The sequence below is a fragment of the Bos taurus genome, chromosome 18, assembly GCF_002263795.3.
Source record: "Bos taurus isolate L1 Dominette 01449 registration number 42190680 breed Hereford chromosome 18, ARS-UCD2.0, whole genome shotgun sequence".
NCBI lineage: Eukaryota > Metazoa > Chordata > Mammalia > Artiodactyla > Bovidae > Bos > Bos taurus.
Window position 1 is genome coordinate 59,660,178 of NC_037345.1, and position 20,512 is coordinate 59,680,689.

At 42.0% G+C, this 20,512-nt stretch overlaps 2 protein-coding genes and 1 pseudogene across 7 annotated transcripts in view; 1 reads left to right on the forward strand and 2 right to left on the reverse strand.

The window, feature by feature from the left end:
- The window catches only part of LOC508131 (zinc finger protein 665), a 78,533-nt gene extending 58,566 nt beyond the window's left edge, over positions 1-19,967 (reverse strand). For both annotated transcript variants that reach the window (XM_059877201.1, XM_059877200.1), the window contains exons 1-2: positions 19,901-19,967; positions 5,704-5,830 (exon numbers count right to left, since the gene is read on the reverse strand). The gene's annotated coding sequence lies outside the window, so the exon portion shown is untranslated. The remainder of the gene's footprint in view (positions 1-5,703; positions 5,831-19,900) is intronic.
- Positions 1-19,967, reverse strand: part of LOC100300095 (zinc finger protein 665) — a 26,599-nt gene extending 6,632 nt beyond the window's left edge. Inside the window, exons 1-3 of one of the 5 annotated variants that reach the window (XM_059877204.1) lie at positions 19,901-19,967; positions 5,704-5,830; positions 557-806 (exon numbers count right to left, since the gene is read on the reverse strand). Coding sequence is in view for 2 of the 5 variants with exons in the window: in XM_024979304.2 (XP_024835072.1) it covers positions 5,704-5,830; positions 10,029-10,064 (163 nt within the window). In the remaining 3 variants the exon portion in view is untranslated. Of the gene's footprint in view, positions 1-556; positions 807-5,579; positions 5,831-10,028; positions 10,205-12,242; positions 12,327-19,900 lie in introns of those variants that run through there. The other 4 variants (XM_024979304.2, XM_024979305.2, XM_024979306.2 and 1 more) reach the window with 4 other exon arrangements.
- Positions 6,665-7,069, forward strand: LOC132342732 (ATP synthase F(0) complex subunit C2, mitochondrial-like; annotated as a pseudogene).
- Positions 19,968-20,512: the final 545 nt, after the last annotated feature.

The window sequence follows — 20,512 nt, forward strand, 5'->3', positions numbered from 1 at the left end:
AAAAAAGAAAGCATGATAACATAAATTCACCGTTAAGATAGCCTAGTTTTAAAAACCATACGTGAAACACACTCACGTTGGGCAATCTTAGGCCAACTCTCAAAAATAGAGTATTCTTCTACCAGGACCCCTAGGAATGTATCAAACAACAGTTGTCTCAAATTGAAAAGCAAAATATTACACTATTATTGTGTTCTGCATACTTACTGTACATAAATAAATTCTAAACAATATATAATATATTGTAACAGTAAATAATCTAAAACCAAGCATACCCAATTAATAATTAACTATTCATAATTGGTTGTTTACAATTGAAAACAAATGAGAAAATGAAGAATATGACTAAAACAATTCTTTGGAAACAATAGTTTTCTAAATCTGCTACAGAACTACGTACAAAAAAAGAAAAAGCATTTCACAATGTTAACAAATAGTATGTGTCAGCTGTATTGCAGAATACACACTAAAAGACCATCATCTGTAAATGACATATACATTAAGACATAAAATATTCACCAGTTTTCTAACACTCAATAACCAAAGCAATCCCTACCTATGTTGTTGTTCAGTTGTTCAGTCACTCAGTCGTATTTGACTCTGCGACCCCGTGGACTGTAGCCCACAGGACTCCTCTGTCCATGGGAATTCCCAGGCAAGAATAATGGAGTGGGTTGCCATTTCATTCTCCACGGGATCTTCCTAACTCAGGGATCAAACCTGCATCTTCTGCATTGGTAGGTGAATTCTTTACCACTGAGCCACCAAGGAAGGCTTCTCTCTAGCCATGCACTATTCTTAATTACCTAGTTTAATGGCACCAAAATATAATAAATAAAAAGCAGGTGCTTTGTGTATTTATTGACTAGGGTCAGACACAATATTGCTGAAAAATGTTGCAAGTAAATAGCATACAAGATATAATGTAGTTGAGGTCTGACAGAAAACAAAATTCTGTAAAGCAATAATCCTTCAATTAAAAAATTAATAAAATTTTAAAAAGATATGTAGATAAAGTCATATGACAAAGAACATGAAGAAAATTTTGAGTATTTACTATAAAACATGCACTACTGCAAGCCAACTGACAGCACTAATCTGCTTTAAAAGGCTTGAGGTAAATTAACATGTTTTTCTCTAATCAGCGGAGGAGACACACCAAATGGCGCACAAAGTGGTAAGAGATGCAGGTTATGAATCTGAACCTACAGACTGAGAAAACTTATTTGTAAACATGACCACCCACCGAATGAATAGATTAGAAAACATTTAAAAAAAAATACAAGGAACTTAGAAAGAAAATATCAAGGAAGATACAAGACAGAAGTAGTCCATTTAACTATTATTCAACCATCCAATCTCGAAATGGGTTGTGAGTCATCATGGATGCAAAGAGTGATTTAGGTCATGTCCTGAGAAACTTGTTCAATAAATGACCAGAGATCTTTACAGTGAGAGTATGTAAAAGGTGGAGGGATGTGGTAGTTGAGAACAGTGTTTCCATCCATATCAAGGTACTATGTGAGGAATGGTCAGGACTAAGAAAGGGCCTGTGTGGAGCATAGGGTACATAGCTTTATGTCAGATATCAGCTTGTGACCGCATGTCTTTGTGAAGATAACTGAGAGTGCAAACAAATATACTGACCTTAAAAGAAAAGAACTGGTTCAGCAAGTTTATGGGCATTATACTATGGGTATGGGACAGAAACAAGAGAGATTTTAAAAAGTGACTGTGATATATGGAGAAAGCAGAATGATATCTGTTATACTATTTACAATGCAATGTATCCAACCATGAATTTTGTAAGTTATAATGGAATGCTAATATTCAAGAAAAACATACACAATATTCCCAGATATTGTGTAAGAATCTTATCAGCAGAAATCAGAAGGAAAATCCAGGAAAAGGCTATATAAACCTGGGTATCTCTGCCAAATATGATTAACCTCTCTTTTGGACATTTATTTCATTTCTTCTTCCACACATGTTCATCTCAAGATCAAGGAGCATCAAAGAAAATGAGGGATTGAAATTGACTCTGGACGACCTTCCCAGTTACAAAAGCCTTCCTTAGGCATCCAACTCCTTTTTGTAGAAAAAGGCATTATTCTCCTAGACCTTCCCTGAGTTCAAAAGAGCAGATTCAAACAGTTACTAATACATAAAAGGATCATACCATGTTCAAATGGGATTTATTGCAGGGATGAAAGATTTCTCAATATCCACAAGTTAATCACTATGATACACCACATTAACAGTTGAAGACTAAAAACCATATGATCATCAATAGATTCAGAAAAGGTTTTGACAAAATTCAAGTGCCATTTATAATAAAAACCCTTCAGAAAGTCAGCACGGATGGACCCTGCTGCTGTGGCTGCTAAGTCGCTTCAGTCATGTCTGATTCTGTTCAACCCCATAGACGGCAGCCTACCAGGCTCCCCTGTCCTTGGGATTCTCCAGGCAAGAATGCTGGAGTGGGTTGCCATTTCCTTCTCCAATGCATGAAAGTGAAAAGTGAAAGTGAATTGCTCAGTCGTGTCTGACTCTTCGCAACCCCATGGACTGCAGCCTACCAGCCTCCTCCGTCCATGGGATTTTCCGGGCAAAAGTACTGGAGTGGGGTACCATTGCCTTGTCAGAGATGGACCCTACCTCAACATAATTAAGACTGTATATGTCAAACACACATCTAACATCATACTCAACAAGGAAAAACTGAAAGCATTCCCCTTAACAAAATGTATAAGACAAAAATGATCACTATTGCCACTTTTATTGGAAATATTTCTGGAAGTCCTAACCACAATAATCAAAAGAGAAAAAGAAATAAAAAGGAATTCAAGTTAAAAAAATAAGAAAGAAGTAAAACTGTCACTATGATGCTACACACAGAAAATCCCCAAGATGCCACAGATGACTACTAGACCTTATCAATGAACAGAGTAAAATTGCTGGATACAAAATATATAGAAAACTGCTGCAATTCTATACACTAACAATGATATATCAGAAAGTGAAATTAATGAAACAATCTCATTCACCATCTCAGAGAAAAGAATAAAACTCTAAGGAATAAACCTACCTAAAAAGTCATAAGAACTGTACTCATAAAACTATAAGATGCTGATGACTGATAGAAAGATGACACAAACAGATGGAAATATATACCATGTTCTTAGATTGAAAGAAGTAACACTGTCAAAATGACCATACTATCCAAGGCAATCTACATATTCAATGCAACCCTTACGAAATTAACAATGACGTATTTCATAAAACAAAGAAAAACTTAATTTGTACCATAATACAAAAGACTTTGATATCTAAAACGATCTTGAGAAGGAAGAACAGAGCTGGAGGAGTCATGTTCCCTGAGTTTAGACTATACTACAAACTGACAGTCATCAAAGTGAAAGTGAAGTCGCTCAGTTGTGTCCGACTCTTTGCGACCCCATGGACTGTAGCCTATCAGGTTCTTCTGTCCGTGGGATTTTCCAGGCAAGAATACTGAAGTGGGTTGCCATTTCCTTCTCCAGGAGATCTTCCTGACCCAGGGATTGAACCTGGGTCTCCTGCATTGTAGGCAGACCCTTTACCGTCTGAGCCAGGAGGGAAGTGGTATGATAATGGCACAAAACAGAAACTTAGATCGGTAGAACAGGATAGAAAACCCAGAAATAAACCAATTTACTTAGAGTCAATTATTCTCTAACAAAGGAGGAAAGAATACAGAATGAAGAAGTCTCTTTAATAAGTGATGCTGGGATAAATGGATAGTTACATGAAAAAGAATGAAACTACAACATTCTCTAACACCACATACAAAAATAAACTCAAAATGCATTAAACATCTAAATGCAAGACCAGATACTATAAAATTCATAGTGGAAAACAAATGCAAAACACTGACATAAATGTCAGCAAAATTTTTTTGGATCTTAGAGTCATGGTAATAAAAGCAAAATCAAACAAATGAGACCTAATTAAATTCAAAACCTGTCTGCAAAGCAAAGGAAACCAAGCAAAGAACAAAACCACAACTTTTGGACTAGAAGACTATAGATGCAAATGATGCTACCTATAAGGGATTTATTTCCAAAATATACAAACACTTCATACAGCTTAATATCAAAACAAACAACAACGCAATCAAAAACTGGGCAGAAGATCAAAACAGGTATTTCTCCAAAGGAGACAAACAGATGGCCAACAGTCACCTGAAAAGATGTTTGACGTCTCTACTTATGAGAGAACGCAAATCAAAACCGCAAAACTGTATCACCTCACACTGGTGAGAATGACCACCATCAAACAGTCTACAAACAATAAAGGCTTGAGAGGGTATGGAGAAAAGAGAACCCTCATACACTGTTGGAAGGAACATAAATTGGTACTGCCACTTTGGAGAATAGCATGGAGGTTCCATAAAGAACTAAAAATAGAGCTATCACATGAACCAGCAATTCCAATCCTGGGCATATATCCAGAAAGGATGAAAACTAATTCAAAATGACACATGCACCCCAATGTTGTTAGCAGCGCTATTTATACCAGGCAAAACATGGCAGCAACCTAAATGTCCACTGATAGACAAAGGGATAAAGAATATGTGGTACATATATACAAGGGAATATTGTGAAGTGAAAGCAGCTCAGCCGTGTCCAACTCTTTAAGACCCCATGGCCTGCAGCCTGCCAGACTCCCCTGTCCATGAAATGCTCCAGGAAACAACAATGGAGTGGGTTGCCACCTCTACCACATAAAACACAATGACGTAATGCCTTTTGCAGAAATATAGACAGACTTAGGGATTATTCTAAGTGAAATCATACAGAGAAAGACTAATATCATAGTATATTAAGTGTTGAACTGAAACAAATGATACAAATGAATTTATTCACAAAATAAACTCACCAGCATAAAAAACAAACTATACCAAAGGGGATAGGGCAGGATGCTGGTGTGGGCAGGAAAGGGAAACATAAATTGGAGTTTGAATATATACAAACTAATATATATATATAAAATAGAGAAACAACAAGAACCTACGATATAGCTCAGGGAACTGTATTAAGTATCTTGTAAACTGCTATATACCTGAAACACAACATTGTAAATTAAGTATACCTAAAAAGTGGAGAAGGCAATGGCAACCCATTCCAGTATTCTCGCCTGGAGAAACCCAGGGACAGAGGAGCCAGGTGGGCTGCCATCTATGGGGTCGCACAGAGTCGGACACAGCTGAAGCGACTTGGCATGCATGCATGCATTGGAACCACAGAGGATCCAATCCACCAGCTTGTCCCAACCCGAAACAGAAAGAAAAAGCCCTTTTGAGATACTCGTTTTTCTTCATACGTTGTATTTTTGACTATTTTTACGTCACTCCCCACTGTCCAGAGCTTTTTCTCATGCTCCAATGTGGAGATAATATTCAGATCCGAAAGAGAAATTCTGGGACTCCCCTGGTGATCCAGTGGTTAAGACTCTGCATTTCCAATGCAGGGGGTGCAGGTTTGATCCTTAGCCAGTGACATGAAACAGACATAGCATCTGAAGAGCGTCAATTTAACCTTGTGAAGCTGTGTCACGCCCGAGTCACCAGAACTCTCAGATGAAAGACATCAGGGCCTCCCAAGGGGCACACAGGGAAAATGTAGATACCCAAGGGCAGCTCTGGAAGGAAGTCATCCTCACCCACAGACAGCAGGTTCCTGAAGGTCTCCAGCATCACATCCCTGTACAAGGCCCTCTGAGCAGGGTCCAGGAATTCCCACTCCTCCTGAGTGAATTCGATGGCCACATCCTCAGAGGTCAGTCGTTTCTGAAATCAAACCACACGTCACCAAAACGGCCATGAAAAGTTCTCATTTTCATGCAAAAGAGAAAGCGTAGTAAGGGGTAAGGATTGACTTGGTTGAAGTATGTATTCTAACAGATCCATGCAGGGGTATCTGGAGAAATTATGCATCTCTAATTTTAATTTCTTATGCTTTTTCGTAAGACCTTATGAGATCCTCCAATTAATATGGATTTTTCATCACTGCTCAAAATCCATGAAATATATACAAATAAAACTCAACACTGTATTGGCTATACAGAAGTGTCAGATATTATGTTCTACCCAGTGAGTGCAATTCATTATCTAGATGAGGTACAGCATGAGTGGTATCTTCAGAGATGACGAAGTCCATGGCATTTTTAATGGAAAGGTCAAAAGTTTCAGTTATGACATTGATAACAGCAGCAAGGACCAAAAGTGTCTGAAGGCTTCCAGTTGCTCTAAATTACTGTAGTATTACTCTAAACATTAAACAAGTACTTTACAGGCAAGAACCTGTCATCAATATAATAGCTCATTAAAGAACGACCTGTTCCCACCTTACAGATGAAAAACTATGTCACAGACAGACACTCTGAGCAAGTCGACTCAGATCAAGAAGGTAAGAAACGTTACACGAAGCACCTGAACTCAGAGGCTTGGGCTCAGCAACTGAAGCTTAAGCATCTAACAGTTAAGTAATACAGAGAACATTGAAAGTCCTTTGACAGAGGGCTCCTAAAGAAAACTTGAAAGAAGTCCAAGGTGAGCCTCCTCCTTGCCCCTCTTGTCTGCACGGGGAGCAGCTCTCGGGCCTCGGGCCTTCATCCCCTGAAAATGGACCTCTGCGCCAAATTCGTCTCCACCCACTTCTTGATCAGGAGAACCTCCCTGCTGTTGATTGATCACTGTCCAGAGTGGTGGTGAAGGATGGGAGACACTGACTGATGAGAGCCACAGCAGCTTGGGAGCCCCAGGTCCCTGGACCATCTCACTTATTCCTAGCCACAGCTTCCAAACCAGTGCCATTTCAAGGGACTCTGACACAGCAGCCAAGTTCCCTGGAGCTGGAGCTGCCATAGCAGGGGTGGCTGGCTCCGGGGCCGGAAGTGGGACTGTGTTCGGGAGCTTCATCACTGTTATGCCAGGAACCCTTCTCTGAAACAGAAGCTCTTCTACGCCATGGGCTTGGCCCTCTCAAAGGCCATGGGGCTCTTTTGCCTGATGGTGGTCTAGCTCATCTTCTTCACGATGTGAAGTAGCTGTTTCCACCTCCCATAGTTCTTTCTCCTGTGTCTTCCCTGTATGTTCCCTTTCCTGTAACTCCCCAGGCAGCCTGGGGAAAGTGGTGGGCTCAGGGTTTGACAGAAGGAAAACAAATAAATATTGTATTACTATGAAAAAAACACAAAGTTCAAGGTGAACAATGTGGAATGGCATGAAAGGTCATTATAGATGTGGATACAGAAACACAACTGTTAGTAATTTACTACTTAAAACACTAATAGGATTGTTTAGAAAATTTCAAGGCCACAGATTATACTGATAACAGAATTTCAACTCAAAGAAAAAAGGTGATATGTAGTTTCTAAATAATGATGTCTTCTATCTAAACCACAGACTTGCACATGAATGCATACATATCTATAAAAAAATTAACTAAAATAAGAGGATGCATCTCTTGACAGATTTTTTTGGACAATTTTATATCATCCATTTATTCACATGTATTTCAGCATCTTTCAGACAATAAAAATGTCTCCTTTGTACTCAGCTGAGTTTGTCAACAGCATTCTATACTAGGCTACCAAAAGAAAAGTGGTCAAAACATGAAAAAAAACACAATATTTGAACTAAATTCATAATAGAATTACCATATACTAAAATACAAATACAATTTTATCCACTTAAATTTACATAGCAAGGCATTAACAGAAGTCAAAGACTTTCTCTGCTTTTTTTTTTACCATTACTAAAACAGTGATTTGAAATTAGAAGAGTCATTAGATTATGACAAAAAAAAAATTATAGCAATAGTGAAGTAAAACAACTTCTTGGAGAATTAAAAATCATGGCAAAAAAGAATATGAAAAAAATATATAGTTATTAAGCATGACTATCTCAAGAAACATCATGATGGGAAGGAAACATTCAATACATTCCTTCTGAAATTACAGTGGCATGAAAGGAGCTGTCCAGGGTGCCTGTCTTTCACCACCATACGATGCGCATGCGCAGGGGCCACTAGAAGAAGTAACAGGAGGAAAAACACAGGGCAAGAGATACAGAGTTTGTCAGAGAGTTGAAACAGGTAGTACTCACAAACCTAAGGACATGGAAAGGTGAACAGTCAAAGGATGGAAAAAGTCCTCCTAAAGAGAGCAGGGGAGACTGTTATATCAGACAAAATAAACTGAAGAAAAAAAAAAGTGCAATGAGATAAATATTGTATAATGATAAAATGGTCAATTTACCAAAAAGCTGTACCAAGTAAAATATATATATACACATCTTATATTAGATATGTCAGAAAAATGAAGCAAACATTAAGGGAAAGGAGACAGAAATAGTGGCACAGGAATAGTATGAGATTTCAACATCCAAGTTGAACAGGCATGTACAGATCACATAGCCCAACAAAAGCATAAAACACATGCATCTCAAGGACACATAAAACATTCTCTATGAGACACCACAGGTTAGGCCCAAATCAACAATTTTAAGAGACTGATACCATGAAAGTATTGAGAGGGTTACAGGCAGGAAGGCCAGGGGTCTCCAAACGGAGGAAGTAGCCTGCAAGTGTCAGACATTTTTATCTCTCTTAAGCGGCAGGAGGAAACAAACTAGCGATATTTTTTCCTTCTCCATACAAATTTAAAAAGAGGTTTCTCTTAAAATACTGTGTTGCCATAATAACACTTGGTTTCACCTGAAGTTAACTATTCTCAAACCTTGAGTTAACCAATGCCTTTTTCTTATGGAAATGTTTATCTTAAGCTATGCTAATGTACTAGACGCATTTACCCCAAACTCTGTCTTCAAGTTGGTTCAGCCTCTTGGCTCAGAACCTACTTGACAAATCAGTATGTTATATTCTGATATTGCTCCCCTAATCTATGTAAATGAAACTATTTGTATGGTGATCTGCCCTTCTTCAAGATTTAAGTTAATCATTTTATGGCCCAGGATCAACCATTTGGTGCCAAGATTATCCCCAAATGCATCTTATGGGTGAGGGGCCTGGTGCCATTCTGAGTTTTAAGACATTCCTTTCTTTCATTAACAGACTGCTAGTGACTATAGAACATCCAGCTGAAGACTAGCAGGCGGGTACTCTTTCTGCCCCCTTCTGATGCCTAAGTCAGAAGCTTTCTCTATCTCCTTTATACTTTAATAAAACTTTATTACACAAAAGCTTTGAGCCATCAAGCCTCGTCTCTGGCCCCTGACTGAATTCTTCTCCTCCAGGGGCCAAGAATCCCGGCATCTTTGCGTGATTCAACAACAACCTTTCAGGATCTTCCCTAACAATGAAATAAACACAAGAAAAAAAGAAAATTCCCCAAATGTGGACATTAAACAACTCACTCTTACACCACAAATGGGTCTAAGAAAAAAATCACATGGAATTTCTTAAATACGTGGATGAAAACGAAAAGACAACATTAGAAAATTTATAACACACAGAGAAGACTGTCCTAAAAGGAAAGTCTGAACTGTTAAATGCTTACAGTAAAAAAGAGAAAAGATCTTAAATCTGCAATCTATTTTTAGACCTTTAGGAAGCAGAAAACAGAAAACAAACTAAACTCAAGTTTAGCAGAAGGAAACAGGTAAATAAGAAAGATTAAACCAGAAATACAGCAGAAAGAAGAAAACTATAAAAATCAACAATCCAAGAGTTGATGTTTTGAAAAAACTGTATAGGAAAACCCCCACCTAGACTAAGGAAAAGAGAAAAAAAGATTCAAATAACTAAAAACAGATATGAAACAGGAGTGATTACAACTGAGGTCAAAGAAAGTTTCTAAAGATAAGGAAGTACTATGACCAATAATGCCGATAAATGACAGAATATAGGAGATACTGGCAAATTCTCAGAAACACACAAACTCTTTTACTTATTAGGAAATAAAAAAATTGAGAAGTGTTGAAAATGAAAGTGTTAGCCACTCAGTCGTGTCTGACTCTTTGTTACCTCATGGACTGTAGCCCACAAGGCTCCTCTGTCCATGGAATTTCTCCAGACAAGTATACTGGACTAGACAGCCATTCCTTTCTCCAGGGGGCCTTCCAACCCAGGGATAGAACCTGGGTCTCCCTCACTGCAGGCAGATTCTTTATGATTTGAGTCACCAGGGAAGCCCATTATACCTAGAGAGATTTAATAAATAGTCAGAAACCTCTAAGAAAAATACAGGACCAAATTCTACCAAACATTTACAAAAGAATTACCACTATTCCTGCTAATTCTATGGAGCAAGCATGATTCTAATAGTTTGCTGATTTCCCAAAGACACAAGAAAGGAAAACTAGAAACCAATACCCTTGACGAATACTGATGCAAAATTAAAATACTTGCAAACCCACTTCAACACATATTAAAAAGATCTGGAGAAACAGACAGAGAGAACAGACAGAGGCGGAGGGGAGGAAGGAGAGGGTGAGATGTATGGAGAGAGTACCACGGAAACTTACATTACCATATGTAAAGTAGAGAGCCAATGTGAATTTGCTGAATGACTCAGGGAACTCAAACAGGGGCTCTCTAACAACCTACAGGGGTGGGATAGGGAGGAAGATGGGAGAGAGGGGACATAGGTATACCTATGGCTGATTCAGGTTGGTATTTGGCAGAAAACAACAACTTCTGTAAAGCAATTATCCTTCAATTAAAATAAATAAAAAGATCTGACACCATGACCAAGTGGAGTTTATTCATATAAGGCAAGGAGAAGTCAACATACAAAAATCAATTAATATGACACACTACATTAACAGATTTAAGGGAAAAAAAATACAGGATCATCTCGATGCAGAAAAAAAACCATTCGACAAAAATTTGACAAGATGGAACACTCAACAAACTACAAACAATAAACTATACCAACATCAACATAATAAATGCCAGTATGAAAAGAGCACAGCAATGGGGAAAGAATGAAAGACCTTTTCCTCTGAGGCCAAGAAGGCAAGGATGCACACCCTGCACTAGAGTTCAACAAAGCACTGAAACCCTTAGAGCAATTAGATGAGAAAAAGAAATCAAAGGTCAGCAAATTGAAAAGGAAGTAAATTTATCTTCTTTCCCACGTGACAAAGATGCATAGGTAAAAGTCATAAAGATTACAAAAGAAACATGCTATATCAAAACAGATTCTTTAATAACCACACAAAGGATCAATCAACCAATTAACTCATTATCAAAACTGCCATGGCAATCTTTGTAGAAGCTTAATAAAACATGGTGAAAGTTATAGAACTATTCAAAGAGCAAACAGCAAAACTCCTGAAGAAGGAAGATGGAGGTCTCTCTATTCCAAAACCTATTACAAGGTAATCAAGGTGACGTGGTACTGGTATAAAAACAGACAAATAAACCAACTGAACAGAACACAGTACTCAGAAATAATTCTTTCTGTATATGTAAGGTATATCCACAAGGATGTATCCACAAGATACACAAAACAGCAAGGACAATCTCAATAATCATGATGGTGAGAAAATAGATATCCACCAGCAAAACAATGAACCTGGAATCTTGCTTGCATTAAAAGTTAAAACATTTCTGTGTCAAAGGAGTCAATCCACAGAGTGAAAGGACAACCTCTGAAGAATGGAGGTAGTGAAAATTTCCACTTGCCAGAGACTTAGATTCATTTCATAGATTAAATCTGATGATAAACTAAAAAACCCTGTATCACTGACGTCTATTTCTGAACTTTCCATTCTATTAACAGTAAGGATTTAAGGAGACTGACCCACATCTTTAGCTTGAACTGCCTTAACAAAGAACAAACTGCCCCTAATTGACCTGATTCCCAGATTTCACCAGCTATTGTGCATATTAATACCTCACTTCCAAGTGCAGTTTCCTTACCCTGGTGGACAGAGAGCAGACAGAGCGTCCAAGTGGGCCCTAAGCAATCCCTGCTGCCCAACAGCACTGAGACCCCATCTCCAACCCATGGGTGAGAAGCCCTGCCCAGGACGGTGCCCAGGGGAGCCTCCTCACAAGGGCCAGGTCACCGGGACATGGGGACACGGCATCTAAGTGGAGACGACAGGCCCTGAGGGAAGGCCCCGGATGAGTGTGTGTATACAGGAGTCAGACAGGATACTCCAGAGTCAGACACTATTAGCAAGTCCAGAGCAGGGCATTTCAGGAAGGACAGACTGAATATGACCTTACCTGAGAAAGAGCCATGCCTGACTCCTTTTCTTTCCTCTTCCTCAACTTCAGGGCTTCCTCAGGCCAACACAAGTCTTCAGAGGTCTATCATGAAAGTCGAAAACATGCCGCTTAATGCTTAGAGTCAGCACATCCCCTTTCTGAGCCCCAACGACACACACAGGGCAGAACTCACTGTGTGGAACAGACAGTCCTCTGTGGCCACTGTCTCAGGAGGGAATCAGGACCGTCAACTCCCGCAGAGAGACCAACATGGGACTTTCCCACACGTTCCCTCGGATCGCAATCCCCTCCTGGTGAGGCCTCATGTACACAGCAAGCAGGGGCCACCTCCACTGACCCCACGCCCCCTTCAGGTCACACAGCAGGCCCTGGTCCAGACCCACTCGGAGCAGAGTGCCCCCTCCTCAGCTCAGATCTCAGCCCTCAGGACTGGGAGGACTCAGAGTCCTGACGCTCAGTGAGGGAACCAGACTGGAATCCACTGGGGCACCTGAAAAATTCTCGAGCCGTGGATCACCACAAGTTACCTAAAGGGGAATCTGTGGTCAGAGGGTACAAAACATGGGTACGCAAAATGCCTCATCAACGAAACGTGAAGCCTGGACTGAGCACCATTCAGAGGAGAAAAGCACCTCCCAACTCTCTTTTTCATCCCAGCCTAACTAAGGTGTAACTAACAAAAATGGTATAAACGTACTGTGTACAAAGTGATCCTGTGATAGATTCATACATTGAATAATTATTACAGTGGAGTAAGTTACACTTCCATCTATGAGTACACTGTATTTCTCCTCACTGGGCGAATTTCAAGTATATAGAAACACTACCGGCAGCATGCAGTACCTCAGATTCCCAGAACTGAAAATCTCTACTCTTTGCCTAACAGTGCCCCATTTCCCCCTCCACCCAGCTCCTGGTAACAGCCTTATTACTCGATGGCTCTATGAGTTTGACAAGTCTAGTTTTCACATACAGTGTCTGTCCTCCTTTGTCAGCCTTCTTTAACTTGGCATAATGTTCTCTAGGTTCATTCAGTTCAGTTCAGATCCTTGATTTTTATATACAAAGAAAAAATAGTTCATGAATATACAGTATATAATAAATATTTCTATACCATACTTTTGTTACCTATTCTTTTGTCAAGAGACATCTGGGCTGTGTCTATGCCTTGGCTACTGCAAATCCAGTCACACTCATGGGACTGCGGACATATCCCTGAAAAACTGACTGCTTTCCCTTTGGATATCTGTCAGAAATGGGTTTGACAGACTGTAGGCCTGTTCTATATTAATTTGTTAAGGAACTTCCATTTTAGTTTCCAACATAGCAGTACCATTTACATTACCACCAACAGTGCAGTTAAGATTCCGTGTTTTCTGTACTGTGCCTGTGTATGCGCTTATTTTGGGAGGGACAGGAGTGGGTAACAGAGAACCCAGCACTGGCCTGGCAGCAAGAGAGTTGCAGCTGCATCTTCTAGAGGACCAGCCTCCGGGCTGCAGATCACTGAGGTATCGCTGCCCTGTGATTCTCGGAGCCATCTTCCCCTACGTCACAGGATTTTATGACTCTTCGCAGGTTGGGCCCAGAGATCCGGACTGAGCAGGACCACCTTATAACAAGCATTCTGTGATCTTAACCTTAGTACTCCTATTTTCCCAGAGGGACTCAAACAAACTTACAAACTTTCATGGTGTCCAACAGAGTGTCCACAGAGCCCACGATGCGCCTCTAACCCTCTTATGCAAACACAAAGCACTCCAAGCCCTGACAACTCATGGATGAGGCAAAATACAAAAGAGGACACCCAAAGATCCACAGACACTAGACACCATATTTTCACTTACAGTGAGTGATCCAGGTCAAACACCAAAATCTCCAAAGACTATGAAAAAGAGGGATAATTCCAATGATACACATGGCCCACTGAGACCTCAGCATCTTCCAAGGACACACTCCAGATTCTCTTGGTATCTTCCCAAATGCACATGAACCTTTCTTCACAGGCAACCCCAAGTACACAATGATAACAAAGTTGATGCAAAAAATGACCTGAGATTTTCCCTGTTACTCTATGGTGCCTGCCTGCTAAGAGAGCCAACAAAAGCCAGGGCGTGGAGTGGATGCTGGGGGCAACTCCTAGAACCAGCCCCTCAAGCCCAAGGCTCCCATCCTCCTGCACCCACAGGTTCCTGCGGCTCAGCCCAGGCCACAGTTCTAACAGTGGAAAAGACTTCTCCTGGCTGAATTCCACGTCCTTCATTGCTGCTCACGTGTGGTCATGAGTTGTCAAATCAAACCTGTGCAGGGAAGTGTCAGCCTCAGCACTGCTGTCCCGGGAACACAAGCTAAGCATTGGAACCTCAAACCATTCCATGCGGGCTCTCCAACAAACCCGCTCCCAGGTTCTTCAGCCTGAACTGAGACATTCTTTTCCAACAGATCCACACCCGCCTTGTCCCTGCAACTACACTTGGGATGGGCGAACGCTCCATTCACTGGGCTCACCTTGATGCCCCCAAGTACTGCCACAAGCCTCCTGCAGACCCCACCAGGCTCCCTCCGCTTTCCCCATTTGCCTACCTCTCCTCCCTGCATGACTGGACTAAGCAAGACTAAAGCGCATAGGGTTTCTTGGCAAAGGGGATCACAAGAGGAGTTCCCACCAGCTACCACACAAAGGACACTGCACGTGCAGTATGAAAATCAAGACACTGGCCCCCCTAGGAAAGTCTGCCACCACCTGGGGACACTATGCAGTCCTGGTACAAAGGTATTTGAGATGAGGAAGTCTCAAAGCAAGGGTCTCCAGGTCTCACTCTCTCCTGTTTTCCCCACCCACACCTACTTGGAAAATATTCTAGCCCTTGGGAGGGCGGAGGGCGGGCAGCGTCTCCTTCCTGCCCTGTTAGGTTTTGCATTTCTGCTCATCCTCAGCGCACTGAAATCACAATCGCTGACACTGAGCACATGAACTCCTAGATGGCAAAGCTGCTGTCCATGATGGTGACTGGTCCCTGGATGGACAGAGCTTAGACTGGGGGCTGCAGAGGACGAAACACAGCAGACTAAACATGGGGACATCTTAGCCCACTGCTTGAGGACACCAGCTCTGTAGGGCTTTTCAGGACTTCCTGTATTTCTTGGCCCATCTTTTGACTAATTAAGTAGTCACATGGGGTAAAGATCAATTACAGCTGAAATGTCCAGAATGTGGGAAACATCTTCATCACCTGTCCTGTGCTCTTGGTCTTCCCTGAGGATTATTCAACCCAACCCATAGTCCTGTCATCTAAAGACATTTCCAGTATCAGGTACTGCAGCCACGTTGGGAAGAAGAGGAACACTATGAGCCCTAAAAAGAGGGGAACCAGGAAGGACTCAAAATAACCCATGAAGAAGGGCATTAATTTCTGCTGATGGCAACTGATACAGAGGCAATAAACCTGGGTAACGTGAGAGAGACTATTAGGAGGGGACGGGGAGACCTCTCTGAGCCTAGACTTGAAGGGTGACCTAGGGCCTGAGCCAGGGTGACCTGAAGGTGACAAAAGGAACTACAAAGTCAGACAGAAATGGTTTTGGTATTTGGAAACAGAGAAAAGGTAAATGAGACCAGGACAGGCTGAACCACGAGCTAACAGTCAGCTCCCAGGATGAGGCTGGAGACTCTTACAGGGCCCTGAGCTTGACAGAGGGCTGTGGAGCCACAGCGAGGAGTCAGCTTTTGTCCCAAGAACAAATGAAAGCCAGTGGAGGTCTGAACGTCAGGACATAAAAAAAAATCTCCCTTCAGATTTAGCCTTATTCATAGAAGTCATCTAATTCTGAGCCTGTGATCCTGCCTCCATCCTACAGTTTTCCTTTTTGTTTTTCATTGAGAGAGGACTGGGATCTATTTAAAATTCTAATTACCGCCAGACACTCCCTCCAAACCAGAACTGCCACACACAGACACACAGCCAATTCGGCTAATCATTTCAGGGGTCAGTGTTGCCCACGCTCAGAGTTTCCGGTCTAGTCTCTCATCTCCATGTTACAAGTGGGCTCCCTCGGGCCCAGAGAGAAGCCGTTTATAAGAAGGTCTGAGCCGAGTGAAGAGAACCAGATATAACTGATTAATGAAATGGGAGGCTGAAGGGCAAGGGGGCCAAGTTTGTCCTTAATGCCCATCCCATTTAACACCAGGAACATCTGTCATGTATCTGAGCAAAAGAAACTTTTCTTTCAAGATTGGGTCAAACTGATACCAAGCAGGTAATTCTTTATTAGAAGATTGCAGTAAAATATTTTAACAATACAGAATTGCAGATATATATCCACTAGTACAAAAAACATTAGAAATAGGGTCTGAGCAATCTTTTTCATCATGAATAGAGAGGCTCTGTTGGAAGGTCCCACGTCAATCCAGCCCATCCTTCCTCATTCGCACAGAAAAGTCAAAAAGGGACCTGAGGGAAACATCTTCATATCACCTCACAGCCCACTTGTTTCACTGAACATAGAAAATGGACCATTACACTAACCAGTTAAAATAGGTGTTGTTTTTCTTTTTTTGAAAGGAAAGAATGAAGCATTTTATTTTGTTGGTTTTATCATGTTAAATGTTCTTTTATTTTCCCATTTCTCAAAGAAATGCCTTTAATTTCACAAGATCTAATGTCATACCTTCGTTATTCTCTGGTAAAGAGCTGAGACCAGAAACATCCTTTTGTGTGTGCAGACATAAACACATACACAATTCAAGTCTTTGGTAAAACCACAGTTGAAAATATGTCTGTTTAATTACACAATGTCCCATACATAAAACCATCCAAGATGTATTTCTCTTTGAATTCAGAGAAAGGGAGGCGAGGTGATCGTTGCTTATTAACTTTAATTTTTTCAGTTTCCTCATTTTTAAGTATTATAATGGGAGGATAATTACTTTATAATATTGTGATGGTTTTTGCCATACATCAACATGAATTGGACATGTGTCCCCCCCCCCATCCTGAACCACCTTGCACCTCCCTCCTCACCCGATCTCTCTGGGTTGTTCCAGAGCACTGGCTTTGGGTGCCCTGCTTCGTGCATCGAACTTGCACTGATCATTCTATTTTACACATGGTAATATACATGTTTCTATGCTATTCTCTCAAATCATGCCACCCTCGCCTTCTCACACTGAGTCCAAAAGTCTGTTCTTTACATCTGTGTCTCCCTTTGTTGCCCTGCATGTAGGATCGTTGGTACCATCTTTCTAAATTCCATATATAAGCAGGAATATACAGTATTCGTCTTTCTCTTCCTGACTTATTTCACTCTGTATAATAGGCTCTAGGTTCATTTACCTCATAAGAACTCATAAACGAGGTGACATTTTTGCTAAGTATGGCACAAAATAGTCTAAGATGATTTACTACTTACCAAAGAAAATTTCAAATGTACAAGACGAAGGGAAGAAAGCACCCAGGCAAGGAATGAATCGGAAAAAAATTTTAAAGAAAAAATTGTGAATTAGTTTTAATCTAAAAATCTGGTGTAAAAGTTTAAAAAAATACTGAGAATAATCATAATCAGAAAAGGATGATAAGAGTAGAATACTGGAAACTAAAAAAGCTTATTTCTGAAGTTAAAAATGATTACAGAAACTGAATGAATTAAGACCTATTCCAAGCCACAAAAAGCACCATATATATAGAAAGGAGAAAATGTGAATCCATTAAAAAAAAAAAAAAGTGTTCCTTTAAAAATGCTACCCAACAGTGATACAATGGACAAGAATCTGCCTGACAATGCAGGGGACATGGGTTCTATCCCTGGTTCAGGAAGATCCCACAAGTACAAGCAACTAAGCCTGTGCACAACTACTGAGCCTGTGCTTTAAAACCTGGGAGCCACAACTCTTGAGCCCACGGAACAGAACTGAAGACAACACAGCCAAAAAAATTAAAAAAAAAAAAAAAAAGCTATCACAGAGTGACAGAGTCAGTCATTTCTTGCTCCAGGTGTCTTCTTCCCTGACCTCTATCTTATGATAGGACAAGGGAAGGAGTTCACTCACAACTCAGTGAATCAAGCCACTGCCCCAGGCTCAACAGGGTTTGCAAATGAAAAGTCATCTTCTGCCACAAGTAATAAAAAAAAGACACAAGCCTTATAGACAGGAGTTTTGAAATTCTCAGCCTCCTCTGTATAACTAAAAAAATCATCTGTATCCAAACAACTGGCCACACCTGGATCGAGCTTACCCCTCTGTTCACCTATCTCCCTACTCCATCTGAGTCTCCGTGTCTCTTTTTCTCCCCCTCTGCTCTCCTGCTCTTCCTGTCCTATTTCCTCCCTCACACGTGTCCTGTCTCAGGCAGCTGCAATTCGTTCCCCCTCGAAATGCTCTCTTTCCAAACCTTCCTGAGTCTTTCAAAAATCCATACCTATGTCTGCCTCTTTCTTCCCCCATTTCGGCTCCCTCTCTGCGCTCCAGATTACTCCCCTTCTCTCGCTGTGACTCTCCCTTCCTCACCACTCTCTAGCAGGCCATGTGGCTACGCTTCCTTCCAGCCCTTTCTTCCTCTGCTCCTTATCTCTTGCTCTGCCAGCACCATTATAAAACCGGCCACCTCACATTGCGACTTGAACCCTTGTGGCGGGACCCCAACCGGATGAAAACACAACTCCGGACTCTAACCCAAGAGGCCTGGACTCAAACCCGGCCAAAACTCAGTTAGGTACTCTCCACCTCTGACGTCCCTCATCGCCCTTCGCCTCCCCGCTCCCATCATTGATACAGGGCAGTTCTCCCTATGCTGTTTTCCAGTCCCTGGAGATCTGGCTTTTTAATTTATTAATACTTCTCTATTTTACTCACTTGGCTATTTTCAAGGCTTAATCTCTTTGACTTGACTATCCCTTTGCAAGTCCCTCAGCCATTCTCAGTATTCCCACTGGTTCTCCCTGATGCTTTTCTCCTCAGTTTCAGTTATTTCTCTCAGTCCTTCTGACTCTGCTTCTCCTGATCCTCCTGCCTCCTGAATTTACTGAGTGGGCCACAGAACGCGACGCCCCCGGACCGGAAGACCACCTTTTCCGTCCGAGTTGAACTGGGCATGGAACAGCACTGGCGGTCACAAGGCTGGACCAGGTCACCTACCCTACGCGGGGTGAGGGGACGGGCTGACAGGAATGGGGGGGGGGGGGGGAGGCCTGCGGGGCAGAAGGACCGGCCTCAGGAGACACGAGAACAGAGGAGCTGGGAGGGAGGGGGCTCAGAGCGGGGCGGGCTCTCCGGAATCCCGGGACCAGGGAGGGGGCGCGGCCTCTCCGGGAGCGGGGGCGACGGGCTCTGCCTCCAGCGGTCGAGAAGGCGACGCGGCGGGCGCTACTCCAACTCGCGAGAGAGGGCTTTACTTGGCGACGCCAGAGGTAAAAAAGCGTTTTAAACAGGAAAATCTCGCCAGAGGCCTTGTCTGCGCGGACCGAGGGCCGAAACCGCCTCAGAAACACTTCAAACCCAAACGAAAAGATAACTGGGCCGCAGCGGCAGCGGCAGCGTCTATTCGGGGCCGAGCACCGGGTGCCAGGGTTTTCAGGTCGCTGGCAATTCCCACACCATGAGGACGAGTGAGCGGGGACGGAGGTGGGGATTGGAGGGGTGGCGAACTCTGCAAACTTACTCTAGAAGGAAGCTTAGGCGCCGCTCGGGGATCTCGGCTCCGCGCTCTCCAACTTCCGGCTCTGTGTGAAAGGGCTTTTGGAATTAGAGCCGCGGCTTCCGACCGGGGGCGGGGCGAGCACCCGCTGTGCGCAGAGTTCGTGGGAGGGGCGGGCCGCGGAGGGGGGCGGGGCCTGTTTCCTTGAGAGCACTAAATTACCTTCTGTAACACTGCTCAGGTAAAAGCTTCAAGTTATGTCGGAAGCCAAGATACTCCCTCTTAAGACTAAAAGCGTTTATTCTCAATAAAAAGCTGTTTTTCACAGCATGGTGTGCTCAGATTCTTCTAGTGAGGCTGAAGCAATTCAGGGATCTCGGAACTTCGGCAGTTTTAATAAACAAGAATGGGACTAGTCTCTATATTACAAATACAAAACTCTCTCTGGGTAGAAATGGGCTATTCCCTACTGACGCCCTACAAACCAGCAAACTCAGCATAGTGCTGAGTTCAACCAACTGAGGGTCAGCACTTGGGTGTCTGAGATGGAGGACTTAAGGGATGTGATCATTTGGGTCACTAACCACAGCCTTAAAATGAGCAAGACACTTTATTTTTTTTTTTTTGAGCAAGATA